Source organism: Gavia stellata, chromosome 1 (assembly GCF_030936135.1).
Source record: "Gavia stellata isolate bGavSte3 chromosome 1, bGavSte3.hap2, whole genome shotgun sequence".
Classification (NCBI taxonomy): Eukaryota; Metazoa; Chordata; class Aves; order Gaviiformes; family Gaviidae; genus Gavia; species Gavia stellata.
This window is the reverse complement of record NC_082594.1, coordinates 126,045,012-126,068,935: the sequence shown is the minus strand read 5'-3', so window position 1 is coordinate 126,068,935 and position 23,924 is coordinate 126,045,012. Positions and strand designations below refer to the sequence as shown.

At 42.6% G+C, this 23,924-nt stretch overlaps 1 protein-coding gene across 1 annotated transcript; it reads left to right on the top strand.

Annotated features, from left to right (window-relative positions):
* Positions 1-7,233: 7,233 nt before the first annotated feature.
* On the top strand, positions 7,234-23,512 carry LOC104263161 (cell surface glycoprotein CD200 receptor 1-A-like). Its single transcript, XM_059824997.1, has 6 exons — positions 7,234-7,347; positions 18,836-19,144; positions 19,919-20,170; positions 20,985-21,081; positions 22,041-22,092; positions 23,390-23,512. Exons 1-6 carry the CDS (start codon positions 7,260-7,262, stop codon positions 23,510-23,512), a joined length of 921 nt encoding a protein of 306 aa, XP_059680980.1. The 5' UTR covers positions 7,234-7,259.
* Positions 23,513-23,924: the final 412 nt, after the last annotated feature.

Below are 23,924 nucleotides of genomic sequence, written 5' to 3'. Positions count from 1 at the left end.
GAAAAGAGGGGCTGAGTCCAATGCTTTGGACCTCCAGCACAGAAGGGAGCTAGGATTCATCCGGAGGTTCCTGCTCCTTTCCTATCACCAAACATCTGCCTCAGTTCATCCGGTCCTCTGAGTCACTTCCTCCCCGCTTCTCAGTCATCCTCTCTCAGTGCACTTCTCCAAGTAAGCCCAGTCTTCTTTGCCCAATCTGGAGCAGGGTTCAAGGGAAGCCTTGCTGGAGGTAGGCTAGAACGTAACCACAACGTAAGCACAAGGTGAAACTCCTGGGCACTGTGGCCTGTGCAGGAGTTTGGGGCAGGTGAACATCATGCATTTTAGTGATCTTAATGCTGCTTTCAAGAGAGCCACAACATTTCGTACCAGCAGGAACCGTGTGCCTTCTGCGTATGTCAGTGACCCCAGAACTAGCTCCAAGTAAGCTGATACGTCATTGCGTTGCACTGGGTGGAATCATTCATCCCCACCGGGTAGCAATTAGTTGCATGAACACGTTGCTGTGCCCTGACTAGGTGCAGTGCTGTGCTGACTTGACTGTACTGTTTCTATTTCTGAAGCTAGCTCAAAGCCAGCTCAGGGAGCTCTGCCCTGTCAGCAACTGCACAGCATGGACGTGGCCCGCAGTAGCTATTGAGACAGGAATCCAAGGAGTGGTGGGAAGCAGAATTTCAGACTAGGCTGCAGGGAGGTGTTTAGTACACCTGGACCCTACACCCAGCACCCCCAGAAGTACTTTGAAACATGAGTGTTATTTATTTACCTACACACGTGTATAAAGGGTGCACAACAGCTCTGAATTCGAAGTCAGGTCCTCCAATTTCAGCCTTGCTATTAAATGCAAGCTTCCCTGAAGGGACAGGGACTCTGGGAATGCAGGTGTCACCTCAGCCTTACCTACCCTCCAGTAAGAGTTGTGTAAAAGAAACCATATTCTCATCAGGACTTTCAGGTGTGGGGGTGTTTCCAGGAATAAACAACACCCAGCCACAGAACAACCAGGAAGCGGCTTTATAAGCATACTATGTCACTTTACTGCCACAGAGTTTATGAATTTTATCTCCATAAGCCAGCCTACCGCATTATGCCATTCTGCTAGGGGACGTGCCACGCAGTGGGACCAGTGGGCTAGGCAATGACCACTGCACACTGCCCTTCATGGCATGCTGAAAGCAAGAGCTGAAATTACAGAGTCTGCAATTGCAACCATTCAGACAATCACATTTTGGGCAGACCTGTCAATCATGTTCCAGGTAGACTGGATGAACTCTGTTAGAGTCAAGAACTGGAACAGTTGGAGGAACAGCCAGTCAGAGCAAAGTGCGTCAGCAAGGTAGATATGGGAGAAGATTTGCATCTGCCCACACAAGAAGTGATGCTATCCAATACTTTTGCTTTCTCTTTCACATACCCCCATATGCAAAATTAATGTATTTTGTTACAGAGTATGCAAATGAAACTTACGAAATTATTTTTCCTTCATTATAAATGTAACAAGTTCTAGGCGCTAAGACAGGTCATCAAAAGGCAGGAAATTCACTGACAAGTGTGACAGACACTGCTCTCGCTGAAAGAATTAAAGTGGTTTTAATGCCCTGTACATCAGACAAGGCCATTGCATAATGTAATCCAGCCTTAATTTCACTTCCTTGCCACATTGTCAGACAAAACCATTGTATTTCATTGCTGGGGTGAGCACTTATTCAGTCAGTAAAACAGATCTGTCAGTACACAGGGAATCATGATGCTTTTCCAGAACCAATCCCAGCTTCAGAGATAGTTGGATTTACTCATTTATGTGCAGCCTGTTGAGCTATCTGTATGGTCCCAAGATTTAGGATCCTCAGCTGATATAGAAAGAGAGAGCAGGGAGAATTCTCACATAGAGAAAGTCACGGTAGCTCCGTAAGAAGTCACGAGAACCAGGCCAACTTAAAAGTTTATACCAGCTGAGGTTCCAGCACGCTGATATTCATGTTATCATCGGAAATGAAGTTCCTGGAAAGAATTTAATTTCTGTCTGCACCTTGATAATGAAAATCCATCTCTACAGCTCCTGCACTTCTTGTTGAACAAGCTATTAGCATGGAATCTGCTGTCAGCAAGGACTTTAAGGCTGAGTAAAACCACTTCAAACAGAGCAGATCACAGACTGTGCCTTTGTCAAATAATATCTGATGACATTATGATAATTAACATAAAATGGGTCTGCAATAACCCACACTGAAAACCACAGGCAGAGCCCAGATCTGTGCTCTCAGAACACAGAAGACAGGGAAAGTTCAGTCTCCAGGAAGGCTGTGATGGCTCTGCATAGCACCTTAAACCAAGAGTGCTTGAGTTTTCTCTGCTGCTGAGTGGAAAAGTGTACTTACTGAAAGTGCGCCTTTAATCGCACCTTGTTGGCAACATCTTCATCCTCAGCTACATCTCAGGCTTCAGCTATCACAATTGGTTTATCCCTCTCCTTCTTCTCCTTTCCATCAAATGCACACTACATTTCTGACTGATGCAGCCAGCAAACCCTGACAACTTTCCTCCCTCTACATGCACTATTTCTCCATTTAGGTCATCCTTTGTCCCACTCCGGCCTTTCTTAGGGTCAGTTCCTCTGTCATGGGATCCTGGCTCTCAATCTGTAACTGAGAGGACAGGTTCCAGTGAATAAGAAATAAGGTACTTGTCACTTCTTGTGGTAAATTTATGTTTTCAGTCGTGTCCTGCCACAGACTTCTCATATCTCACTTACCAAGTTCTGCTGCCTGTAGCAGAACTGACACAAGATAGAATAAGGAACTGTTGCAATACTTCCCAGACTCAGTCCTCCTCAGGTTTCTAGATGTCGTCATGTCCCTATGGATGTGATCAACAAGATAGCAACTATGTCTGCACCAGCTAACAAGAAATAAACATGAGCTTTCCTAGGCCTCGTGGGATTCTGGAGACTGCGTATTCCAGATTATAGTCAGCTGGTGAGCCCTCTCTGTTGAGTAACCCGAAAGAAGTACTATTTTGAGTGGGGCCTTGAGCAACAACAAGCCTTTGAACAGATCAAACAGGAGATAGCTCACGTGGTAGCTCTTGGGCCTGTCTGGACAGGACCAGCTGTGCAAAACGTACTCTACACTGCAGCCAGGGAGCATGGGCTCACCTGGAGCCTCTGGCAGAAAACATCAAGAGAAACCTGAGGTTGACCACTAGTATTTTGTTGCCAGGGCTATCAAGGATTAGAAGCCCACTGCACCCCGACTGAAAAAGAGATACTAGCAGCATATGAGAGGGTTCAAGCTGCTTCAGAAGTTGTTGGTACAGAAGCATATCTCCTCTCGGCACCGTGATTGCCTGTGCTACACTGGATGTTCAGAGGAAACATCCCCTCCACACATCATGCAACCAGCACTACATGGAGTAAGTGGGTAGCATTGATCACGCAGCAGGCTCAACTGTGGAAACCCAACCACCCAGGAATCCTGGAAGAGATCATGGACTGGCCAGAAGGCATAGATTTTGGAGCATTGCCTGAGGAGGTGGCTGGGACCCAAGAGGCACAACCATCTAATGAGTTATCAGGAGATGAAAGGCATTATGCTCTGTTTACTGGTGGATCCTATTGTGTTGTAGGAAACCATCGGAAGTGGAAAGCTGCTGTGTGGAGTCCCACACGGCAAGTCGTTGAAGCCACTGAAGTCAGTTTGCAGAAGTGAAAGCTATCCAACTAGCCCTAGAGATTGCTGCATAAAAGTGGCCAGTACTCTATACTGATTCATGTATGGTGACTAATGCCCTACAGGGGTGGCTACAGCAGTGGAACACCGATTGGCAGCGTAGAGGTAAACCCATCTGGGCTGCTGCATTGTGGCAAGACATCGCTGCCCAGGTAGAAAACATCGATCTAAAAGTATCTCATGTAGACATTCACATACCCAAAACCCGCGCCACTGAAGAACATCAAAACAATGAATAGGTGGACAAGGCTGTCAAAACTGAAATAGCTCAGGTGGACCTGGACTGGGAGTGTAAGGGTGAGCTATTTGTAGCTTGATGGGCCTATGAAACATCGGGACATCTAGGGAGAGATGCAACATACAGATGGGCTCCTGACTGAGGGGTGGACCTGACCATGGAGGCCATCACACAGGTCACTCATGAATGTGAAGCATATGCCACAATCAAGCGAGCCGTACAAGTAAAGTCTCCCTGGAATAGAGGGCGGTGGCTGGGTTTTCGGTATGGCAAGGCCTGGCAAATTGACTGTATGACTGCCATGAACTTGCCAAGGCAAGCGCTGCATACTCACTGCGGAGGAAGCAGCTACTGGTTGGCTAGAAACATACCCTGTAAACCATGCCACTGCCTGAAAGACCACCTTGTTTTGCCCATGACGGTAATTGTTCAGTGATCAACCTGTCCTTATCTTGACCCACAAGCCTCTTGTCATATTTTTCTCCCCCTCTCCAGTTGAGGAGGGGGATTGATAGAGCAGCTTGCTGGGCACCTGGTGGCCAGCCAAGGTCAACCCACCACACCTTCTCATATGAGCCCCTCACTTGTTCCTAGAAACCCAGGCTTTGACCAGAAAGTTGCTCCCAAAGCACCTTAATGACATCTTAAATAATATTTGCCTACCAAAAGAATCCATCTGTCTAACTTGTGGTTCCAAACGAATTCCTATAGGAATGGCAGAGACCTTTCATTACGACAACTTAAAGTAGGACTTCTCTTATTTAGAAGATAGTTTGCTCTCTTCCAAAATCTCCTCTATCCCATTGCATCTTTTAATTTTTTCACATTCATGCAGCAATCATCTATCCAATACACCACATGTCTGCACATTTACATCACCTTAGTTTCCTCTTGTCTTTGCATCAAATTTGAGCACTATTTCTTTCACATTTGAGGCTGCTTACATGTTGCCTACTTCTCTCTCCAGCCTTGTGTCTTAATCCCTACTTACATAAACACCTCTTCTTCCTCTTCATGGAATCGTAGAATCATTTAGGTTGGAAAAGACCTTTAAGATCATCAAGTCCAACCATTAACTTAACACTGCCAAGTCCACCACTAAACCATGTCCCTAAGCGCCTCACCCACACGTCTTTCAAATACCTCCAGGGATGGTGACTCAACCACCTCCCTGGGCAGCCTGTTCCAATGTCTGACAACCCTTTCAGTGAAGAAGTTTTTCCAAATATCCAGTCTAAACCCCCCCCCCGGCGCAACTTGAGGCCATTTCCTCTTGTCCTACCACTTGTCACTTGGGAGAAGAGAGCAGCACCCACCTCTCTACAACCTCCTTTCAGGTAGTTGTAGAGAGCGATAAGGTCTCCCCTCAGCCTCCTCTTCTCCAGACTGAACAACCCCAGCTCTCTCAACCACTCCTCATAAGGCTTGCGCTCCAGACCCTTCACCAGTTTTGTTGCTTTTCTCTGGACACGCTCCAGCCCCTTCTTGTAGTGAGGGGCCCAAAGCTGAACACAGTATTCAAGGTGTGGCCTCACCAGTGCCGAGTACAGGGGAAAAATCACTCCCCTGGTTCTGCTGGCCACACTGCTTGTGATACAAGCCCAGGTGCCATTGGCCCCCTTGGCCACCTGGACACACTGCTGGCTCATATTCAGCCGGCTGTCAAACACACCCCCAGGTCCTTTTCTGCGGGGCAGCTTTCCAGCCGCTCATCCCCAAGACTGTAGTGTTGCATGGGGTTGTTGTGACCCAAGTGCAGGACCCAGCACTTGGCCTTGTTGGCACACAGCTGGCCTTGGCCCATCCATCCAGCCTGTCGAGTGCCCTTGTCTAAAATACAGCTATGATACCTATTCACAAGCATTACTAATTCCTAGATCAATGGTAAAAACTCAGAAAATAAACCATAGCGTTACTGTGAATAGCATATCAAAAACCTCAGAACAGTGCGGAGGAGTGTCAAAATGTTAAATTGAATTTAAAAAATCAAGCGGGGAAAAATAGACAGAACACCCTCCCACACAAAACTGTAGTCAATAAGATGATCCTGGGGGCAAGATGATCTAGCTGAACTTCTGTCTTACCTGATTTTCTTTATATGATCGTTATCAGTCTTTTTTTACTTATTTACATAGGACCTTAATTCACACTCCTCTGTTCCAGTGGACATCAATGCAGACCATTTTTGAACACCAATCTGATCAAACAAAATTACCAGAACATCAGACTACAGTCATCAGTACAGCTTGCCCCTGTTCAAACGTGGCATGCAGTCCTAGCTCATGAGCAGTTCGATTTCCTGCCAACTTTGATCTGTTTTCTGTCTTTACCTCTTATGTCTCTGTCCTCAGTGGTAATTATTCTGACTTGCAGCTTTCAACAGCTGCGGCCTTTTCTCTACTGCTGGCCCACAGAACTGTGCTGGGGAAGTGCTGTGGCTTAAGAAAGGAAAAGAAACCATGAATCTGAAATTACTAGAGCAGTGAGGAAGTGGGGAAACAGGTACAGTATTATTTTAAAAAACCCCACACAAGAGTATTGTGAAAAAAACAAACAGTTTTTCAGTGAAAGATGTGGGCCAGCTTCAATTTCTGTATTATTTCTGTTGAAAAGTATGTAAAATAGGCTTTTCTTTCCTCTCAAAACTCAGTTTCTCCCCCCAGGGTCTGAAAAGCCTTGTTGTTCAAGATGAGGACTATGCTGCCAGGAGCTAAGTAGCTACTGAAGGGAGAAATCATTAAAAATGTCACTTAATGGAGAATACTTGAGACTGCTTATTTTTTTGAGGGAGACATGAGGAGGAATTTTCTTGGAGGCAGTGACAAAGAAGTGACAAAGAAGTAGCAGTAGAAGTAGCAGTAGTGACAAATATGAAGAGTAAGTTTCTCTCTAGCTTCCCAAGACTAAGATTTCCTTTTTGATATTAAACTCAGCCTTGAATAATCTCCTCTGCTTTACCCCTTCTGAGCTCTGCTGCAGGGTTTATCTTCACTCATCAGCCTCCTGAGGAGAGCCAATGAACGGAAGGCAGAGTTGTTCAATCTGTTTCCTCAGCGTTCGCCTAGGCTCTCAGCACAGGAAGCCTAGTGCTCTGAAAAGTCAGAAGGAGGAACCTCTCCAGCTTTGAGGAGCCAGTCGATCAGGAGCACGCATACCTAGAGGAGAGGAGTGGGAAAGGGGAAGAGAAAACACTGACGTTGGCTGCTGAGGATGCGCTGGCAGGCAAGGAATATTCCCCATGACCACAGCTAGGTTGGCGGCGGGATGGATGGAGTGACGGAGCTGCCTGAGCCATGAAAGCAGGAGCCGACATGAAGACTCCTGGGAAGACTCTGTGTGTTTTTGTGCTGCTCACCATCACCAAGGTCACGAGAACTGTAGGTGAGTCTAACTGGGACCCATCAGCCATTGGGATGGAAGACAGGGAAATGTGCAGAGATACTTTCTTTCCACAAAGGCTATTCATCATGCTGTGACTTTCTGTAATTGCTAAAAATTATGGTGCACAACCAAAACATGCTTCCTCAATATTCACTCCTGCTATTCTTTTCTTAGTGGTCACAAGGCTGCTAGGCATTATCCCTGTGTCTTCCATGTAGACAATTATTTAGTGACCCTTAGCTGGGAATGTACTATTTGTCACAGATAGCCTTTTTACTCAGACCTCTAAATCCACATCATCTGAGAAACTGATCCATTTGACATAATAAAAATATGCCCAGGAAAGCATTTGTGAACTTGAAGCTTTTGGCCATGTGGTTTCTGCTGAAGAGAGCCTGCAGTTATTCTGAAATAGGGCAGGGCTCTCTTGTGTCTTGCTGAGGAGTGGTGGAAGATCACTGATGTACTGACACTAGGGAGCAGTTTCTGGAATCTTGTTCTGAGGCTAATGGGCATGGTCAGTATCAAGAGTGGGAAAGGCTTTTGTGCCAAAGACAGTGGCACTCCTAAGCCTTTCTAACCCCGTCTCTTAGTGGAGTTGACTTAGTTTTAATCTAGTTTAGCTACAGCAGTTCATGTCTCCCACATACTGGTGATTTGCATTTCTAGAGCTTGTGCTCTTCCAGACACCACGCAGCAGTCCGGGGACTTGGTAATGGAACTAGGGATTTCAGCAGCGGTTCCAGAAACCTAAACTATCTATGTATAAAGGGAGAAGGCAGGTAGGTCTGTGAGATCCAAATGAAACTAGGAACATCTCTAATATGTAACGTGCATGTGTCCGTTCCTATTATGGACAGGTAGAACTGCATGGACATGAGTTATTCCATTCCACCTGGCCAGAAAATAAAAATGGCTCCTTGGTGATATTTTAAAGCAAAACAGATGCAGTCATTGTTGGCAGTGGGGGAACACACGTCTATAATGTGTTTGGCTGATCAAATGAGGGCTCCAAAATGTTTACCTCAGTTCTAGCCACTGGAAAAAAAATTAAATAATTCACAAACATTATTAAACTTTGCATCGGTAACTTCACAACAGGCACACTTGGAGGGAAGGAACCTGTCCCTATTCTGTAGGTAAAGAACTGTCTCAGAAGAATACTGAGGAACCTGATCAGGGTCATACAGACAGATTATGGTAGCATCAGAGACAGTCTACATTTTTGAATACAGCTGCTCAAAAAGTAAAGCAGTATGGACACGTGACAAAATGTTGAAGAAAATGGGGGAGACAAAAGGGGAATCCTACTGGCAAAATTTTTTTTAAAAATGGACTTTGCTGGCAATATTAAAAAAATCCAATGCCAAAAAGGTTTTTTTCACCCAAAAGGTAATTGGATTTTAACTTCTTGGTGTCTTGGTGAATCAACAATATTCCCCTTCAAAGAACACAGAAAAAGATGTTCAGTGAAAATCTAATTTCATGCTTGAACCTTCCCCCCCACCCCAAATAAAAAGCAGCCCACATTTGATGGGAAGGTTTTAGCTAACATTGTTCTTAAATTTGTTTCCTTCAATGTTAGGGTGGCCATTCTCATCAAGATGTAGTGACAAGGTTTTTTTCTTCAGAGATCGCAGACTAAATGTGTCAAGCTGATCCAATGTGTGTATTCTATCCAGAGAATTTTAGTGTTGTACAAAGCTCAGAAGGAACTATGTCCCCCCTTCTGAAGAGCAGAGCAAGCTACTCTGAATGAAATAAGGTCATACAAAAACTGTTGTGTAACCAGGCTTTATCTGCATTAGCATTTTCCTTAACATTTCCTTAGCATGTTGTTTTGTATGGTTTGGTTAGTTTTTACAACAGCAGAAAGGGCAGCTCAGAAGCAAGGCAGAGGTCAGTTCGTGATTGCCATATCTAGATCTGCCCCCAAGTAGAGTTGGATAATACGCTACTGAAGCTGCGGTGCGTGATCTGTACTAACAATCCTTCTGCAACAATCCTCATAGTAGCAGCAGTGGCAAAGACTCAAGATTAAAATATATTTTTGATAACACTTTGAAGACTTCTCTAGTTTAACTAAGCAGATGGGACACCTCATGTGGTTGTGTACATACTCCAAAGGAAAGGGGATAAGGGAGGGCAAGATCTTCCATGAGAGGTTCATGCAACAGATCTCTTTTTATTGGATTAACATTTGCAATGTTGGACTGTGTAAGTCCTGCATCTGCAGTTGTATCCTGTGACAATAGATATGACTGAGTGCTTCAGAGGAAGCTGCAAGAAATCCATTGTTAGTAATGAGATGTGATTCTCTGGTTAGTTCAGTTTTATCAATAGTAAAAAATTGAACTCAGTGGCATTGCATCAGTGCAGGAATTAGAATGTACCAGATGAATAAAAGCGAAGTAGATTTACAGACCAACCTGGCTAGAATTAAAGTTTACTTGCAAACATAACTTTCTTGAATGCTACTGCTTTCATTTAGTTTCTTTCCTTAATATAACTTGTAAACTCTCTTTCACTACTGTACTAGTGTTTTATTGCCTTCTTACTTTCTCTGTCCTAGTGTGTTTCAGTGCTCCTGTCCTGTTGCCTCCTACTTTAGTTTACTGTGGAATCTTGCTCCAGATACAAAAAATCATAGCCTTAAAAACTCTTCTGGTAAACTTATATTTGTCTCCACTTCACTGTTTCTTTGCTGCTCCTTTGGGTCTATGTGCTGGAATCATTCTGACTTCTTTTACCCTAAAAACACCTGAATCCAAACAGCCTGTTTGTCTTACCCAAATGCTTAAAACAGAATTCTGTACGATTACATTAAGCAAAAATTTTCTCAGAAGACATCTAAATCACCCTAGTACAATCTTCCAAGCATGTGCTTGTGACATTTTTACTTTGCTGTGGTCCAAACGCATTGTCTGAATGTGTCTCGTTTCAAAACCATGGAAACGAGGAAGTTCAGTCTTGCAAGCTGACCACATACTCCCTGACTACAAAGCAGATTTTCTTTAATTGGGAATGCACTTGTAGAAGTACATGCTACTTAAAACTCACAGTTGATATATTTTGTAATTAGAGGTACAATCATGCATAAGAAAAAAGTGTAGGGAATCTTCTTATGCTGCCTTATCTTTGTATTGAGTAAGAAAACGCTGGGTAGAAAAGTACTATGCTAAAGCTAAGCACTAAACAAGATATGACTGAGATTTTAACCATACAGAAGTGAGGTCATAAGCGTGTTTTCGCAGCAGTCCTTATCTGCTCTCCGCAAAGTATGAAAAAGAGGGCATACAACCTACCGTTTGCAGTCAATGATCTATTTTTGTTTAGAATAGCAGGAAAATTCCACTTAAGCATAAATAAACAGTACAACTTATTTTATTCTTCTTTTCATGAGGAATAGAGTAAAAGGCCAAGTTCAGCACGCAGAACAGAATAGAAAACATTCTGTATCTGTTTCTATACTGAGAAGTGGGGGGGCCTTTGTACTTTGTTACACATGGTGTCACAGCGCTACTCTGAAAGAAATACTAACCAAGGCACTTTGGCATCCAGTCTAAATCCCTTTTCCCCTCATCCATTCCAGCTCATATTCTGCAAGGACAAAGATCTACTTGCTTTGCACACAGAAATTTCTACACCAAGTTTAAAGTTTACAGCTAGACTGATACAATATGCAACAGCTTCTTAAGTTCAGTGATGTTTTATTATTATCAGTTGAGGATTTGGCCAACGGTGGTTGTTCTGCAAGCTGGATGACTCTAACACATCATTTAAACACCAACTAATTCCTTCATTAAAGAAGTGGACCCATCCTTTTTTTTCTACAAAGTCATGTTTATATCGAGACATAGCCCATTTATGTGAGGGTAGAAACAAAACCTCAGAAAGGACCCCTACATCACTGCATCAAATTGCCTTTTTTTGCAGGCATTGTATCATGAAAACCTTTTCATAAATAATCTGAGCACCAAAAAAACCACCCACCTTATTGAAAGGCTGCTTTTAATCCTGAGTGAGGCAAGATTCTCTATTCTAATCTCCAGCCTAAATTTGTTGTACTACCTATTTTTATTGTTACTACATTTTGAGCTGCTGCATTTCAGCACACATCTACCATTCTACTCATCAAGGTCACCTGGTTCTTTCTGGGTGACATTTCTGTTCTTTATATTAATAATGCTATATTCTTTCTGCTTTCCACAAATTTCCTCACACACTCCTGATACAAATGCCAATGCCATTAGTAAAACCGTTAAACAGAATTACCATAAAAATCATCTGCTGAGAAACATTATTGGCAAGCTACCTTCATCCTGACACCTCCTTTTAACACTGCCTTTTGCTTTCTCCCCTTAATCCAGTTCTTTACCCATCATGTTTCCCTCCAGTTGCCCCTCTATTCTTCAGCTTAATTTATGATTTTCAAGAGGACACTGTATCAAACTGCATCTCTACCTAGGTGAGCTTTAACATCTTTCCTTTGTCTTCAAAATCAAATGTCTTGAGTGACTGCTTGAAAGGATACTGGAGAAAGCTAAAGAGAATGAAAAGATCGCAGAAAAATTAAAAACTAGGAACTGGCAACTGCAAAGGTATATTCCACCTTCAATGGGAAGACTGACACCTTGAGTTCGTTATTAAGTTCTGTCAGTGTGCTCACCTCTCTGCAACATATAAAGTCACATTAAAGTTTGCAATCAAAAAAAAAAATCCAGCCATGCTGCAGGCTCTTCATACTGGAAAACCAGAGTTTACACTGACAAAGTGTATTTTTCTGGCTGTGTTTTAAGGTTGCTGTTTCAGCTTGCATGAGACAGCAGGAAAGAGATTTATACTGTAAGGGATACAGTAATGGTGGCAGAAAAGAAATGTGTTAAAAGGAGAACAAAAGAAGAATTGGAGTATGAGGAAGAAAGGAATCTCTGAAGATAGGAAAAAAGCCTAAATAGAATGAAATGGGAATAAGAGATATTTTCAAGGAATAATGACGAGTATGGGTGAAAGAGTGTGAGTGGGAAATGAACAATAAAGGTGTAAGTAAGTCTCTTATTGTGTCCTTTTAAAGATATGTCCATGCTGAAAAAGCTGTGATCGCAGCTTCAAGAAACAGAGTCATATGAGCTCAGCTAGTTCATGTATTTCTATCATGAAAATTAGAGTAGCCTAACTATTTGCTACTCACCTGACAAGCAGGGCTGGTTTTCAGCCTACACTCTGTCCTGTGCTGTCGTGGCTACATTTTCAGAGTCACAAAGCTACCATATATAAAACTCTGTCAGTACTTTAGCAATCCCTACCCTAGTACAAAGCACTTCTATTTGTTTATCTTTCATTTCATTCCAGACGAGCCTTGCTAAGTGTCACAGGCAGTCTGTGGCAGTAGAAGGGAAAAACAGAGGCAGAGCTCAGCCTGCTGTATCTGGCCTCTTCCAAGCGTCCGGTACTGCCTTTTTGCTTATGACTTGCTATGACTCATATAATATATTCATTCCAAGATACAGTTAGTCATTTGCTTGTGGTATGATCATTGTTTCAGTTCATTATACCTCTAAGTTTAATACGTCACAGTCTGCAGCGGTGGGGGGAGATGCACCAAAACACTGTGGTAGATTGTTACTGTAAGAAATAAAGACACAACAGGATTATGTCAGAGAAAGTAAAGCAGTCTCTTTACAGTGTGAAAAACTCTTTAACAGCTAAATTTCTGAAGAGACTGTCATGGAACCTGAGTCATTTTGGGGGCAAGAAAAAGTTCTACTGTGGGTTAAAACCAGCTATAAAGAATAACGGAGGCTGGAAATCCCTCCTATTTGAAAGCAATCAAAACCAATTTCAAGCTGCATAGCTATCTGATTTTGCAGTGATTCCCCTGAAAATTTTAGTGGCTTCACAATCAAATTTTCCTGTTTTTAAAATCTTTCTTTCTCCTTTTACTGTGAGAAACACTCTGAGAAACAGGAGAAATGACTAAACAAGTGACACTGCAAAGGAACTGGTGCAACTAGTTATCCACGAGAGCTGTCAAACACGCTACATAAACCACGTTAAAAAAACCAGAGCAAACTCTTTCCTCTGATCTTTTTCAATTGCACTAATCTTAGCATGACAACAGTAACCAGCACATTTTTGAAACACAAACATGAACTCCTCAACTGAGTTTGTTTTTTCCTGAGAAAGGATATGTCCATTTTCAAACACAGAAGTGGAATCTGTCAGTGCACTGGAATGCACACTCAATGCACTGGAATAGAGCTTGAGAGCCTCCTCAGACATGGCTTAAAATCTTCTTCAACAGTCAAGAAGAGACAATGAGGAATGGCATAATATTATTGGTATTATAATTAGATGAACTTCAGAGGCTGGAGTCAAATTGGAGGACCTCAGCCTAAAGGCCTCCTACCCTACCCACCTGCCAGACGAGTCTCCAAGGTGAAACCTGCTCAAGATGGATTTCATCCAAAACCAAAATAGGATGGTTCAGCCCAGAGCTGTAGAGAACTTCCAGAACCTGACTCGCCTATGTTCTACATCAGTGTGACAGACAGCACGTACTCCTGGGCTCCTGAGCTCTGCTCCTTCTAGCTAACAGAAAAATGATTGCCGTTTTCCAGAGTCCGCTCATTTGTGAAGAATAAGACTGAAAATGAGAAGTTATTTACAATAAATGTGTAGCTATACAAGCCTTCATTTCATCTCTCTCGTGTGCAAAGAAATAGTTAACAGTACTGACATTTAATTGTTGTCCTGCGGTTATCACTGCACTGAGATGAGCTTGATAGCTCACACCTCTTCAAAATTTCTTGTTCTTTGCAGACCCACAGAGAGCGAGGCCTTTGCTGCACTTTCAGCTACAGCAAGCTGTCAGTTCAGCTCAGCTATAACATGGGATTTCACCTTGAGAGAAGTAGCAGTGCAACGTACTGGCTTGTTCCCGAGCCTTCATTTGAATAGGTGAATGCTGACGTGTGCGGCATATATGCCCTGATGCATTGGTCATAAATCAATCAGCTATCACAGAGGAAACTTTAGCAACTGACTTTCAGCCATTTTACTGTATGAAAGCACCATTCCAGAAAACAGTGGTGGAGCGACAGGTCTGAATTAAAACACTTGCAGCACTGAACCTTCCCTCTTTAACAGAGTGGAATATTTTTGTTTGTTTAATTCTCCTGCAGAGCAGACACACACTCTTCGGGTTTAGTGAAATTCCCGGAGGGAAGGGAGATTGTCTTCCCTCAGAGCTGCTGAGTACATACCCAAGAGTGCAGGCTGGGGCTGGCAGCATAAGGAGGGCAAAGAAAGCAGATGGGGAGGCCCTGGCAAAGGGCTTGGCTGGAGCAGACCCACGAGAAGTTGTAGAAGTGACGGTAAAAGGAACTCAGAAGAGATCATGTGGAACCTGTGCAGCCTGACAAGTCACCGAAAGCTGGTGGAGTAGAAGAGAGGACTGGGGGAAAGAACCTGTTCTGTAAAGGCACAGAGAGCAGGGAAGATGTATTTTCAGGCCTTTTTCTTCATGAGTATAGCTAGCAATTCTGCGTTCCCTAAAGAGCTATCACTTTCTAGCATATTGGTTTATGTTCCACTAAAACATACTTTTAGAGACTAGATGGCTTTCGGTATGCTCACTAGAAAGTCGGGCATGTCCAACTTCAGCCCAACGTGAGGTCTTATCAACATCTCCAAAGTGAAAGAAATGCTATGGCTGATCAGGAAGGACAGGATAAGGATGAGGATAATTTCTGTTTACAGAACTGCCTTTGTGCTGGTTGATCCCACAGCTATTTACAGATTAATTCCTGAGACTATACGTTTTGGACTGTTTTTAAATAGAGCTAACTCTGTGGTGAAAAGCAGCAAGTCCTGACATCTCATTAGACTATACTTTAGATTGAAATAAGGCAAAGAAAGGCAAATCCTCTTTTCACGAGAAACTGTTATGAAAATGTCTGGCACTATTCTTTATGATTTGGAAGGTTCTCATCAAGTATTACCCAGGCCCAGTCCTATTTTGCATGTGAGTGACAAGATTTTAGCTCACACAGTTCAAAACCTTAAATTTTCTGAACTTGGTAGTGTGCTCTGTGGTAACATGAAGCAGAGCTCTCTTTTTGCATATGCTTTCTTGGGAGAATAGCAAGCATGCTGGAAGATTTCTGCACCAGGTGGTAATGTGAGTGAGCACCTATAGAAATGGAAGCAGTATAACCATCCACATGGCTGACAGGCAGGGCTAACGACCAAATGACCAGCAGAACTATCAGCCTGGCTATGTGGGTTCTGGGACTCAGTCTAGTAGGTATCCACAGCACTCTGCCATCACAACATGCTTCCATGCCACGTTGAACCAGAAGAGGATCAAAAAAGGTGCAGGCTCTGCAGTTACGCCTTGCTCCCTTACTCTTTTTTTCTTTCTCTGCCTTCAACACAAAGACAGACAGAGTTCTGGACAGTTCTTGGGCGAGAGCTAACAGGCTAAGAGGGTCATCATATAGGATAAAACCTCCTCCTAATAATACATGTCTGTTCTACAGAGATAAAAACATATTCCCTGTTCCACCTTAAGAGGTCTTCAAAGTAATTTCAGAAATACAAATTAACCCAACCTTTCAGGATTTTTTGCATATGCATTCTTCTTCTGTAAAAGAAGTGTAAAGGTCATGTTTCTAGCAGCATGCATGAGAAAAGAAGCAAAGCAAGGAAGAAGTACACAATTCATATTTACACTAATGCCACTTACCTGCACTCTAGCAATGAAAGAGGGCACTAAAATGAAAGCAGTTTAATTTTATTATGTTTATAAGGCCTCTTTACAATAGTAGAAAGGTGTATGTAAGGACAGGATAAACAAGAAGATTTTTTACTAATTAATCTACCATCTGGGGAAAAACTCCTGCCTTGCTAAAAGCCTTCAAAATTAATAATAAGATACAGGGAAATTCAGAATCCTTCTACAAATTTATAGTAAACCCATTGTACTTAAACATGATTCAGCAGATTTTAAGTTGATTGATGTGGCTTATCATTTGACGTGAATGGTACCTGATTCATTCAGGGGAGAATATGACAGAAAGGCATAGCAGAAAGCACCACTTCCACTCCCTCTTTCTTCGCAGTCTTGAAGCAAGCAAGCCGTTATGTTGGGGAACTTGTACATTGCAATACGCGGTTAGGAGGTGCAGAGTTGAAAGACAAGTAAAATTATACTGCTTTAATATGTAAAGGAAAGTGTACACAGTTAAATACGCACAACATTGTCATTCCTGCGCAACATTTGCAAACATTATCCAAAGAAACCCCAGCCCTAACCCACAGGCTGTTTGAATGCTTAGGTTTGTTTAGTCATTTTCAGATGAGGTCAGCCATACTGATGACATGACTTGGAGCTCCGAGGCTCTTGGCAGTGTTAAGCTGGGAGAGGAAACACTTTGTTCTCCAATTTTCAGAGACATTCATAGAACTCACATCCAGAAACCATCATGAGACAAAAGGCTTCTTTCAGTTCCTCTCCTGGTAAAATCATCTAAGTTTAGAACACACACCTCACATTTTCTTGAAGTGCCATTAAGCAGAAAAAACTTGTAATGTAAAAACATTTCCAGTGTAATAATGTATCACAGAACACTGTTGACAATTGAATTAAGGAAACAGACATTCTGGGGCTGGTGGGTAATTTGTGTATCAGAAGATGGTGTGAATAGATAGCCCTTTTCTTCTTCAGCCATGCTTAGAAACAGTAATTGATGAATCCTGGCAGTACTGAGCAGCAAAGTATTATTTCCTTTATTTAATAAAAATGGATGGCTACAGTGAAATACTATCCCCACCTAATCTTCCTCTTCTACCAGTAAAAAAAACTCGTCAGAATTACATTCTGATTTCCATGTTATACAGCTGGAGTAACTAATACATTACAGCACTGTATGGCGTGGTGTAGTGTGGGGCAATATTGCAGCTACACCTCCTATCAATCTTCAGGAGCTAGGTCTAGGTTCGGAAATGTCTTCATTCAAAGGATACCTCATCCTCAAAAGGAAAAGGCAAAAACCTTTAAAAGAATCTTTAAGTAGTTAAAATGCAGTGAACTGTGTTCATTTTGCAAGTTAGAAATCATTTCCCAAGAACACAGTTAATCAGAAGGAAAAGTGGTTGAGCTGGAATGGTTCATTCACCTAGATTCCAGAAGATAATGAGATTTCAGACCATATTATTATGGTACAACCAACTGTAGCTTTCTCAAAGAGGCTAATAGTAATGATTTGACTAATAATTTGAAGCTGATGCTCATTAAGACCATTTCTTATAGTGTTGTGAATGGAACCCCGGAACTGGGCTTCGCATTGTGCCAGCCAGCAGAGGTAACAGAATTCCAGCTCTGGGTAGGGGATAGAGAAACACAACAAAGTCATCTCTGGTACCTCTGAGCAAGACTTTGACAAAGGTTTAGTTAATCATGCAAAACTGAGGTCTTCTAATTCTTTGTATATGCCAGCTGAACTTTCAATTGCCTCTTCAGTATATCTGCTTGAAAGCTTTGGGGAGGGATTTAACATATTTGGAATAATTTGTGAAAAACTCATTTGTCAGTACAAATCAGGTTGGTTACCTTTTGTTGTCCTTCCAGATTAATGCATGGTTTGAAAGTAGTAGTCTGATTTTCTCCTCACACACAGCTCTCAGGATGCCACTAAAACCATTACTCTGCCCAAGGGAAGACAGAGACACAGAGCACTCGGAGATCAGTGGCTTACAGTCCCAAAGTTTAACGGTCACCTATTAAAAAAGAAAATGAGTGAGGTGGTAAATGGAGGCTGGCTTGGACTACAGCTATGGGTGTTATTCCTATTAACTCATTAATTGTTGCACCTAGCAGATTTTGAAAACTTGATTCAGAAAACCTAGCAGATTTGATTCAGAAAATGAAAAGACACCCTTTTCAGGCAACAACCTTTCCTACTACACAAAGCGCCACCATTGTTATTTACGTTGTGGTCGTGTCTGAGAGGTATAGACAAGGCTTTTGCCCACAAGTTGATTACTTCATTGGTAGCAATAGTGTCAGAGAAAAGTCATTATCATGTGGCCAAACGCAAGAGTCAAATTTCTATCATTTCAGGCTGTAAGTGGCAACCCATCGGAGGATTTGCCAATAGAAACACACTATTCAGATGCTGAACTGCTTAAGACAATGGGCAGGAGTAGGGTCTTCTTCCAGTATCTGTCTTATCCACTAAGATGAGCCCTCGTGGGAAATTTGTTGATAGTATTGAGAGGATAGGCTGTGATGGGCCACTGGCTCCATTATCCACAGCTGTAATACAAGACGACAGACAATTTGCAGATGAGCACAGACAGGACCTCCTGCTGGTGGGTAGCAGTGCAGACATTTCTCTGTGAAGCACAGACCAGAACTCCAAGGCTATGAGTGACATCCCTGGGCACCTTCTCACATGTCCTTCTCCTTCCTTCTCTCCTTCAGGGTTCCACAGAGTGTCAGCAACAGTAGGTAACAGCCCTGTGCTCACCTGCCCTTCCACATCAAATTTAACTATGGTAACATGGAAAATAAGCCCCAAGGTTGGAGGCCCCTGCACCTTGGGATACAGAGCTGATCAGAACAAGACAGACAGAACAAACTGCAGTGACAGCATGAACTGGAAATTCAGACCGGATCGGGATCCTGCCCTTAAGATACGGCAAGTGGGACTAGCCCATGAGGGAAATTACACCTGCGAAGCAGTAGCAACAGAAGGGAATTTCCACAGGACGTACCACCTGACCGTGCTGGGTAAGGGACTCCTTCTTCATTTTACAGTTCTCCAAAGGACCATGTCTGGGCCTGGACATACAAAGCTCCTCTCCCCAGACACTGGGGGAAGCGTGCAGTAAGAAAAGGAGCTTTCTTGCCTGGGATAAACTGTCATGCATTTATTTCACTGGTAGTAGCTCCGTGTCTTCCTTCGTATTTCCCAAAACCCTTCTCCCTTCTGCTGCCCCCTTTTCCACTGCCTAGCTAGAAACAACAGGTGTGAAGCAATTCCCATTATACTAAAAGAGGATTCTGCGTATGCATCCAGTTATCCTGTAGAATCAGTCACTAATACACTAACTTAAGAGAACTAAAGCATGTGACAGTAACACTTCCAAGTGCCGAGATACTCTATCAAACGTGGGATGTTCTTATCGAGGCAGTAGGAATGGACCCATTTCCTCTTATGCTGGCATTCAAATACATTTTAAACCACATGCACGATGGCTGCTTAGGACCAAAGTCTAATTCAGGCCTGTATTTGGGATAATTCCCTACCAAAATGTCCAGGGATACCTCCTCTAATGGCACATGGCTGTGGTAACTCACCTGAATGGGGGAGAGTTGTCCAAAAGGAAAAAAGAGGAACGATCTTTGTCTCTTGTGACTTTGGCCCATGTCACTGCAATGGGGTGGCATCTCCAACCTCATTCTCCTCTTTTCACTGCGTTCATTTTGGGTAGAGAACAAGAACGTCCTATCCCAACTGCGGCGAACTAACTCCATGCGTCTCCCCTTCCTGGCGCTTTGCAGTGCCCCCCAGGCTGACCCTGTACTGTGATGACCATGGGAACCCGGTGTGCGAGGCAGCGGCAGGGAAGCCGGCTGCTCAGATCTCGTGGGTCCTAGAGAGCAATTCCACCCCCAAGGAAGAAGGCCACGACAACGGGACAGTGACTGTTCTCAGCAAGTTCACAGCACGCGGCACCAACATGACTAATACAACCTGCGTTGTGTCCCACCCAGCTGGGAACCAGCGCGAGTCCATAGCCTGTCGTCCCTCAAGTAAGCTTCCCTTTGTGCATTCGGTGTTCAAAATCCTGATTAATCTCCTGTGCACACTCTTGTTCCTTCTAGGAAGGAAAATCTATAAAAGCTATGGAAACCTTCAGTGAAGTCCTATATAGAAAAGAGTACCATCCCCAACTGCCTTTGCCCAGAAACATCACCAGCTTGTTTGTGTTCTAGACACTATTTCCTAGTGGTTTCTTCCCTAAGAGGGATATACATAACTGTGGTAGCATTCTTTTGGTAGTGGAAATGTTGTTGGAAACAGAGACAAAGCAGTCATGATCTTAGTGTTAAAATAATCACTTGGAAGCAGAACATCAGCAAAATTTTTTAGATGCAAATGTAAAGTCTCTTGCTGAGATCATGGTAAGAGAGAGAAAGAGAACCAACTCTTGTGTGGCCAGCAGAAACAAATAAATCACTTCATTCTGAGCTGTGAATGTCTGACACTGTCTGACATTTGGTTTCTGGTTTTTGCTTTTTTTGTCGCTTTTGAGAACTACACATGAGTTGCAGTACTGAGATATGCTGAGTCCTTGAGAGGAGCTCAGGTATGGCTAAGTGAAAAAATATTATGAGTGTCCACTGTGGAATTTGTGGGATCTGCTTTTGTCTCTGATGCAGACTCCATTTGTGTTTCTCAGACAAGTTTCATTACTGACTTTCCCTTTTACTGAAGGGGTTTATATTTATTTTACAAGCATGCTGAAAATGTTTGTATGTGCTAAAGCAGCTTTAATCTCATACTGAAATAATAAAGAAACTGAGCAGTAAGAAGATATAACTAAGACTAACTCTTTGCGTTTAGAGAACGGCTTTATCCTGAATGTCTCCATCATTCTTTGTTTCCTGAGCATTATCACCTTCATGGCTGTCATTTACTATTTTAAGCTCCGCAGTGACAGGTATGTATGATAGGGTGCTAAGGAAAGATTGTCTAGTGCTAGAAGAAATCTTTAAGTACTGTTTGTGTCTTGAAATCATGTGATTCTGTCAGTCTGTGCTGCTATGAATAACTGAATTAACGACATCAAATATTTCTGTACTGCAGACACTGTGCATTGCACATGTCTTCACTGAATAATGCACCTGAGTAAAATATAAATAGGCAGAAGTTGGCAGAGGATCCTGATTGCATTGCCTGCTACACTAAAGGGGAGCTCTTCATTCTAATAGGAAACTGGGAGAGTAAAGCTGTTCTTCAGATACGGTGATAGTCTGTCAGTGTCTCTCTTGTTTGGATCAGGGGGTTGGTTCTGCTGCCTAATAAGTTCTACCAAGTGCCAGAGGACTGACCAGTGCTATCCTGCCATATCAACAGAGGGAACAGCAGATTGTATCTGTATTTATGAAAAAGCACCCTGCGTGAAGTTGGACTCTAGCCCCTTTAGGATTAGCTGTAGAGAAAAAAACAGTTCCAAGGAAAAACTACAGAGATCATTTGTGCAGAGAAAGGCTGGATTAGCACCTGTACTGAAAACCTCAGCTATGTTCCCTCCTTTCCCTATTCCAAAACTGTTTTTCTCCCAGATCTTCTCCTTCAGAGGTGAAGAATTGGTTCAATATGATTTCACTAACCACAAATTGTACATCCTTCCAGAGGACTTTGATTTTACTCTTCTGCTTCCACTTTGTGTTTAAGCTCCCACAAACATGAGAAAAGACCTCTAAAGAAAGTCAGAGTGCCATAATTTCAGGATCAAAAGTCAAGGAAAGAGAGTCAGGAGAAGGCTTTTTGGCTTTACTCTTGGTGACAAAAAAAGAAATGTTTCATAAGCTTGTGATCAAAGAAACCAGGCTGTGATCCAGCCGAACCTAGGACTGAGGAAGGACTTTGCTTTAATACTAGTTTTCTTTTTCACAGACTGTGCCACAAAACCAAACCTCCTGAGGCTTCTCCTGCACATTCCCCACAGGTAAGGAGAATGATGCAAATTAGACCATCACCAAATCAGGGATCTTCTGGTAGCCCTGAAAACATGGTCAGTAAAGGGAAACCATTAGATTTTTACTCTCTGCTTTCAGCAGGTGCTGCTGTGTCTTATATGTTTGTTCTTAGCTGTATCTCAGGCCAAAACAAAGCCTATCATCACTGTAATTTTGACTTGGAGCAAACATCAGAGGCATGTTCCAACAGCAACTGCCATCCTTTATCTTAGCAAGGAGTGCGTCCCACCACATCTCCCTGCTCATGCCAGATACACTGACCACAACTGCTGTACAAACAATACTCAGGAAAGATACTGCAATATCATGGGGAATATTAAGAAAGCTATTAGTAAACAAGAGGACTAAACAACCAAATTAACAGACACAGGGAAAAAAATAATATCCCTCTTTATGTCCAGAATCATAATGTGCAAGTTTTGAAGGCCACTCTTTATCTTGTATGGTCAATCCACAACCAAAGAATCAACCATACCCAAGACAAAACATTTTATAGAACAATGAAAGGAGTGCTGAGGTACAAGCTGCGAGGTATTCTTGAATGCCCTATGCTGTTACAAGCTTCCTGTGTAGCTGAGCAATTCACTCATCAGCTCTGTGTCTCTGTTCTCTGCTACCAAATATAAATAAAAGCATTTCTATGCATGCAAGATGTGTTACATCTATATCGTGAATATCTGTGCACCTACAGTAGATACTAGGCTCAAATTCTGTCATCAATTAAAAAAGGTGCTTCAGTTTCAATTTCTGAAAAGACTTAGTCAGTTCCAGTTATTATTATTCCTCCTGTTCTGCTGCTCTACCTCCCAGTCATTGCTGACAGATGCAGTCGCGTTAACGTAAAATAATGGGTTAAGTACCAGTGTTCTTGCTGTCATATCAGGCAACTTTCATTAGCGTGTCAGTAGACTGAAATTGTAGATTGATGGAGGACTCAATCATGGTCAAGACTCTAGCATGTTATTTGCTCTTTCTAGAGAGTTAGACCCTGATACATTTTTTTTCAGGCCAAAATCAGGGAGGTAGAAGGAGAGGAAAAGGAGGCAGGTGAACAAATACCTCAGCTTTATCCTCCAAATCTTTGACAGAAACAGCAATACATATTCTTTGGTAGAAAAAGCAATAGAGGTCTTTTCTTGAGTCTAAGGAATAAATATGGGAGCACTATTTCCCAGTTACATTCTTCAGTCCAGGTGAAAGGCTTGCAGAGTCCTGCCAAACTAAACTAATCCTTGCATTTACAGTTTTTTGGTTTTGTTTTGCTAGGATGACACAATGGAAGTGGAACCTTATACTACCTATGTGCAGAAGGAAAACGTAATTTACAACTCAGTGTCTGATCTGACAGTGGGGCAGAATCTTCCACAAGGACTGTCGTCAGCAACATGAATGATTCAACAATACTGGAAAAGGAGAGACACACTTATTTTATAAAAGAATAGTTATAGAAAGAAACTTCTCAGAGGATTTCTTCAGATTTTGGGGCAGCATAGATCACTAGATCTGCTCAAATACCTGTGCTTGCTGATGAGTCTGTATAGTTCTTTTTTTCCCTGTTTTGCCTTCTTCCTTGGGAAAGGAAACAGGTTTCCTGTTCTTCCTTGGGAAAATGTGACTGACCCCATGCCATAGTTTTTCCTGAAAAAGCTGTTGTGATCAGTCTTCCCTTTGCTGTTCTTGCCTTGGAGATCCTAGTTTTGTCAGTCACTTCTAGGCATTACTTTGATGCACTTGACACTATGTTGCACACATTTGGGAGATGGGAGGAGTGTTATGTCTGAACTAAAATGAAACACTCTTC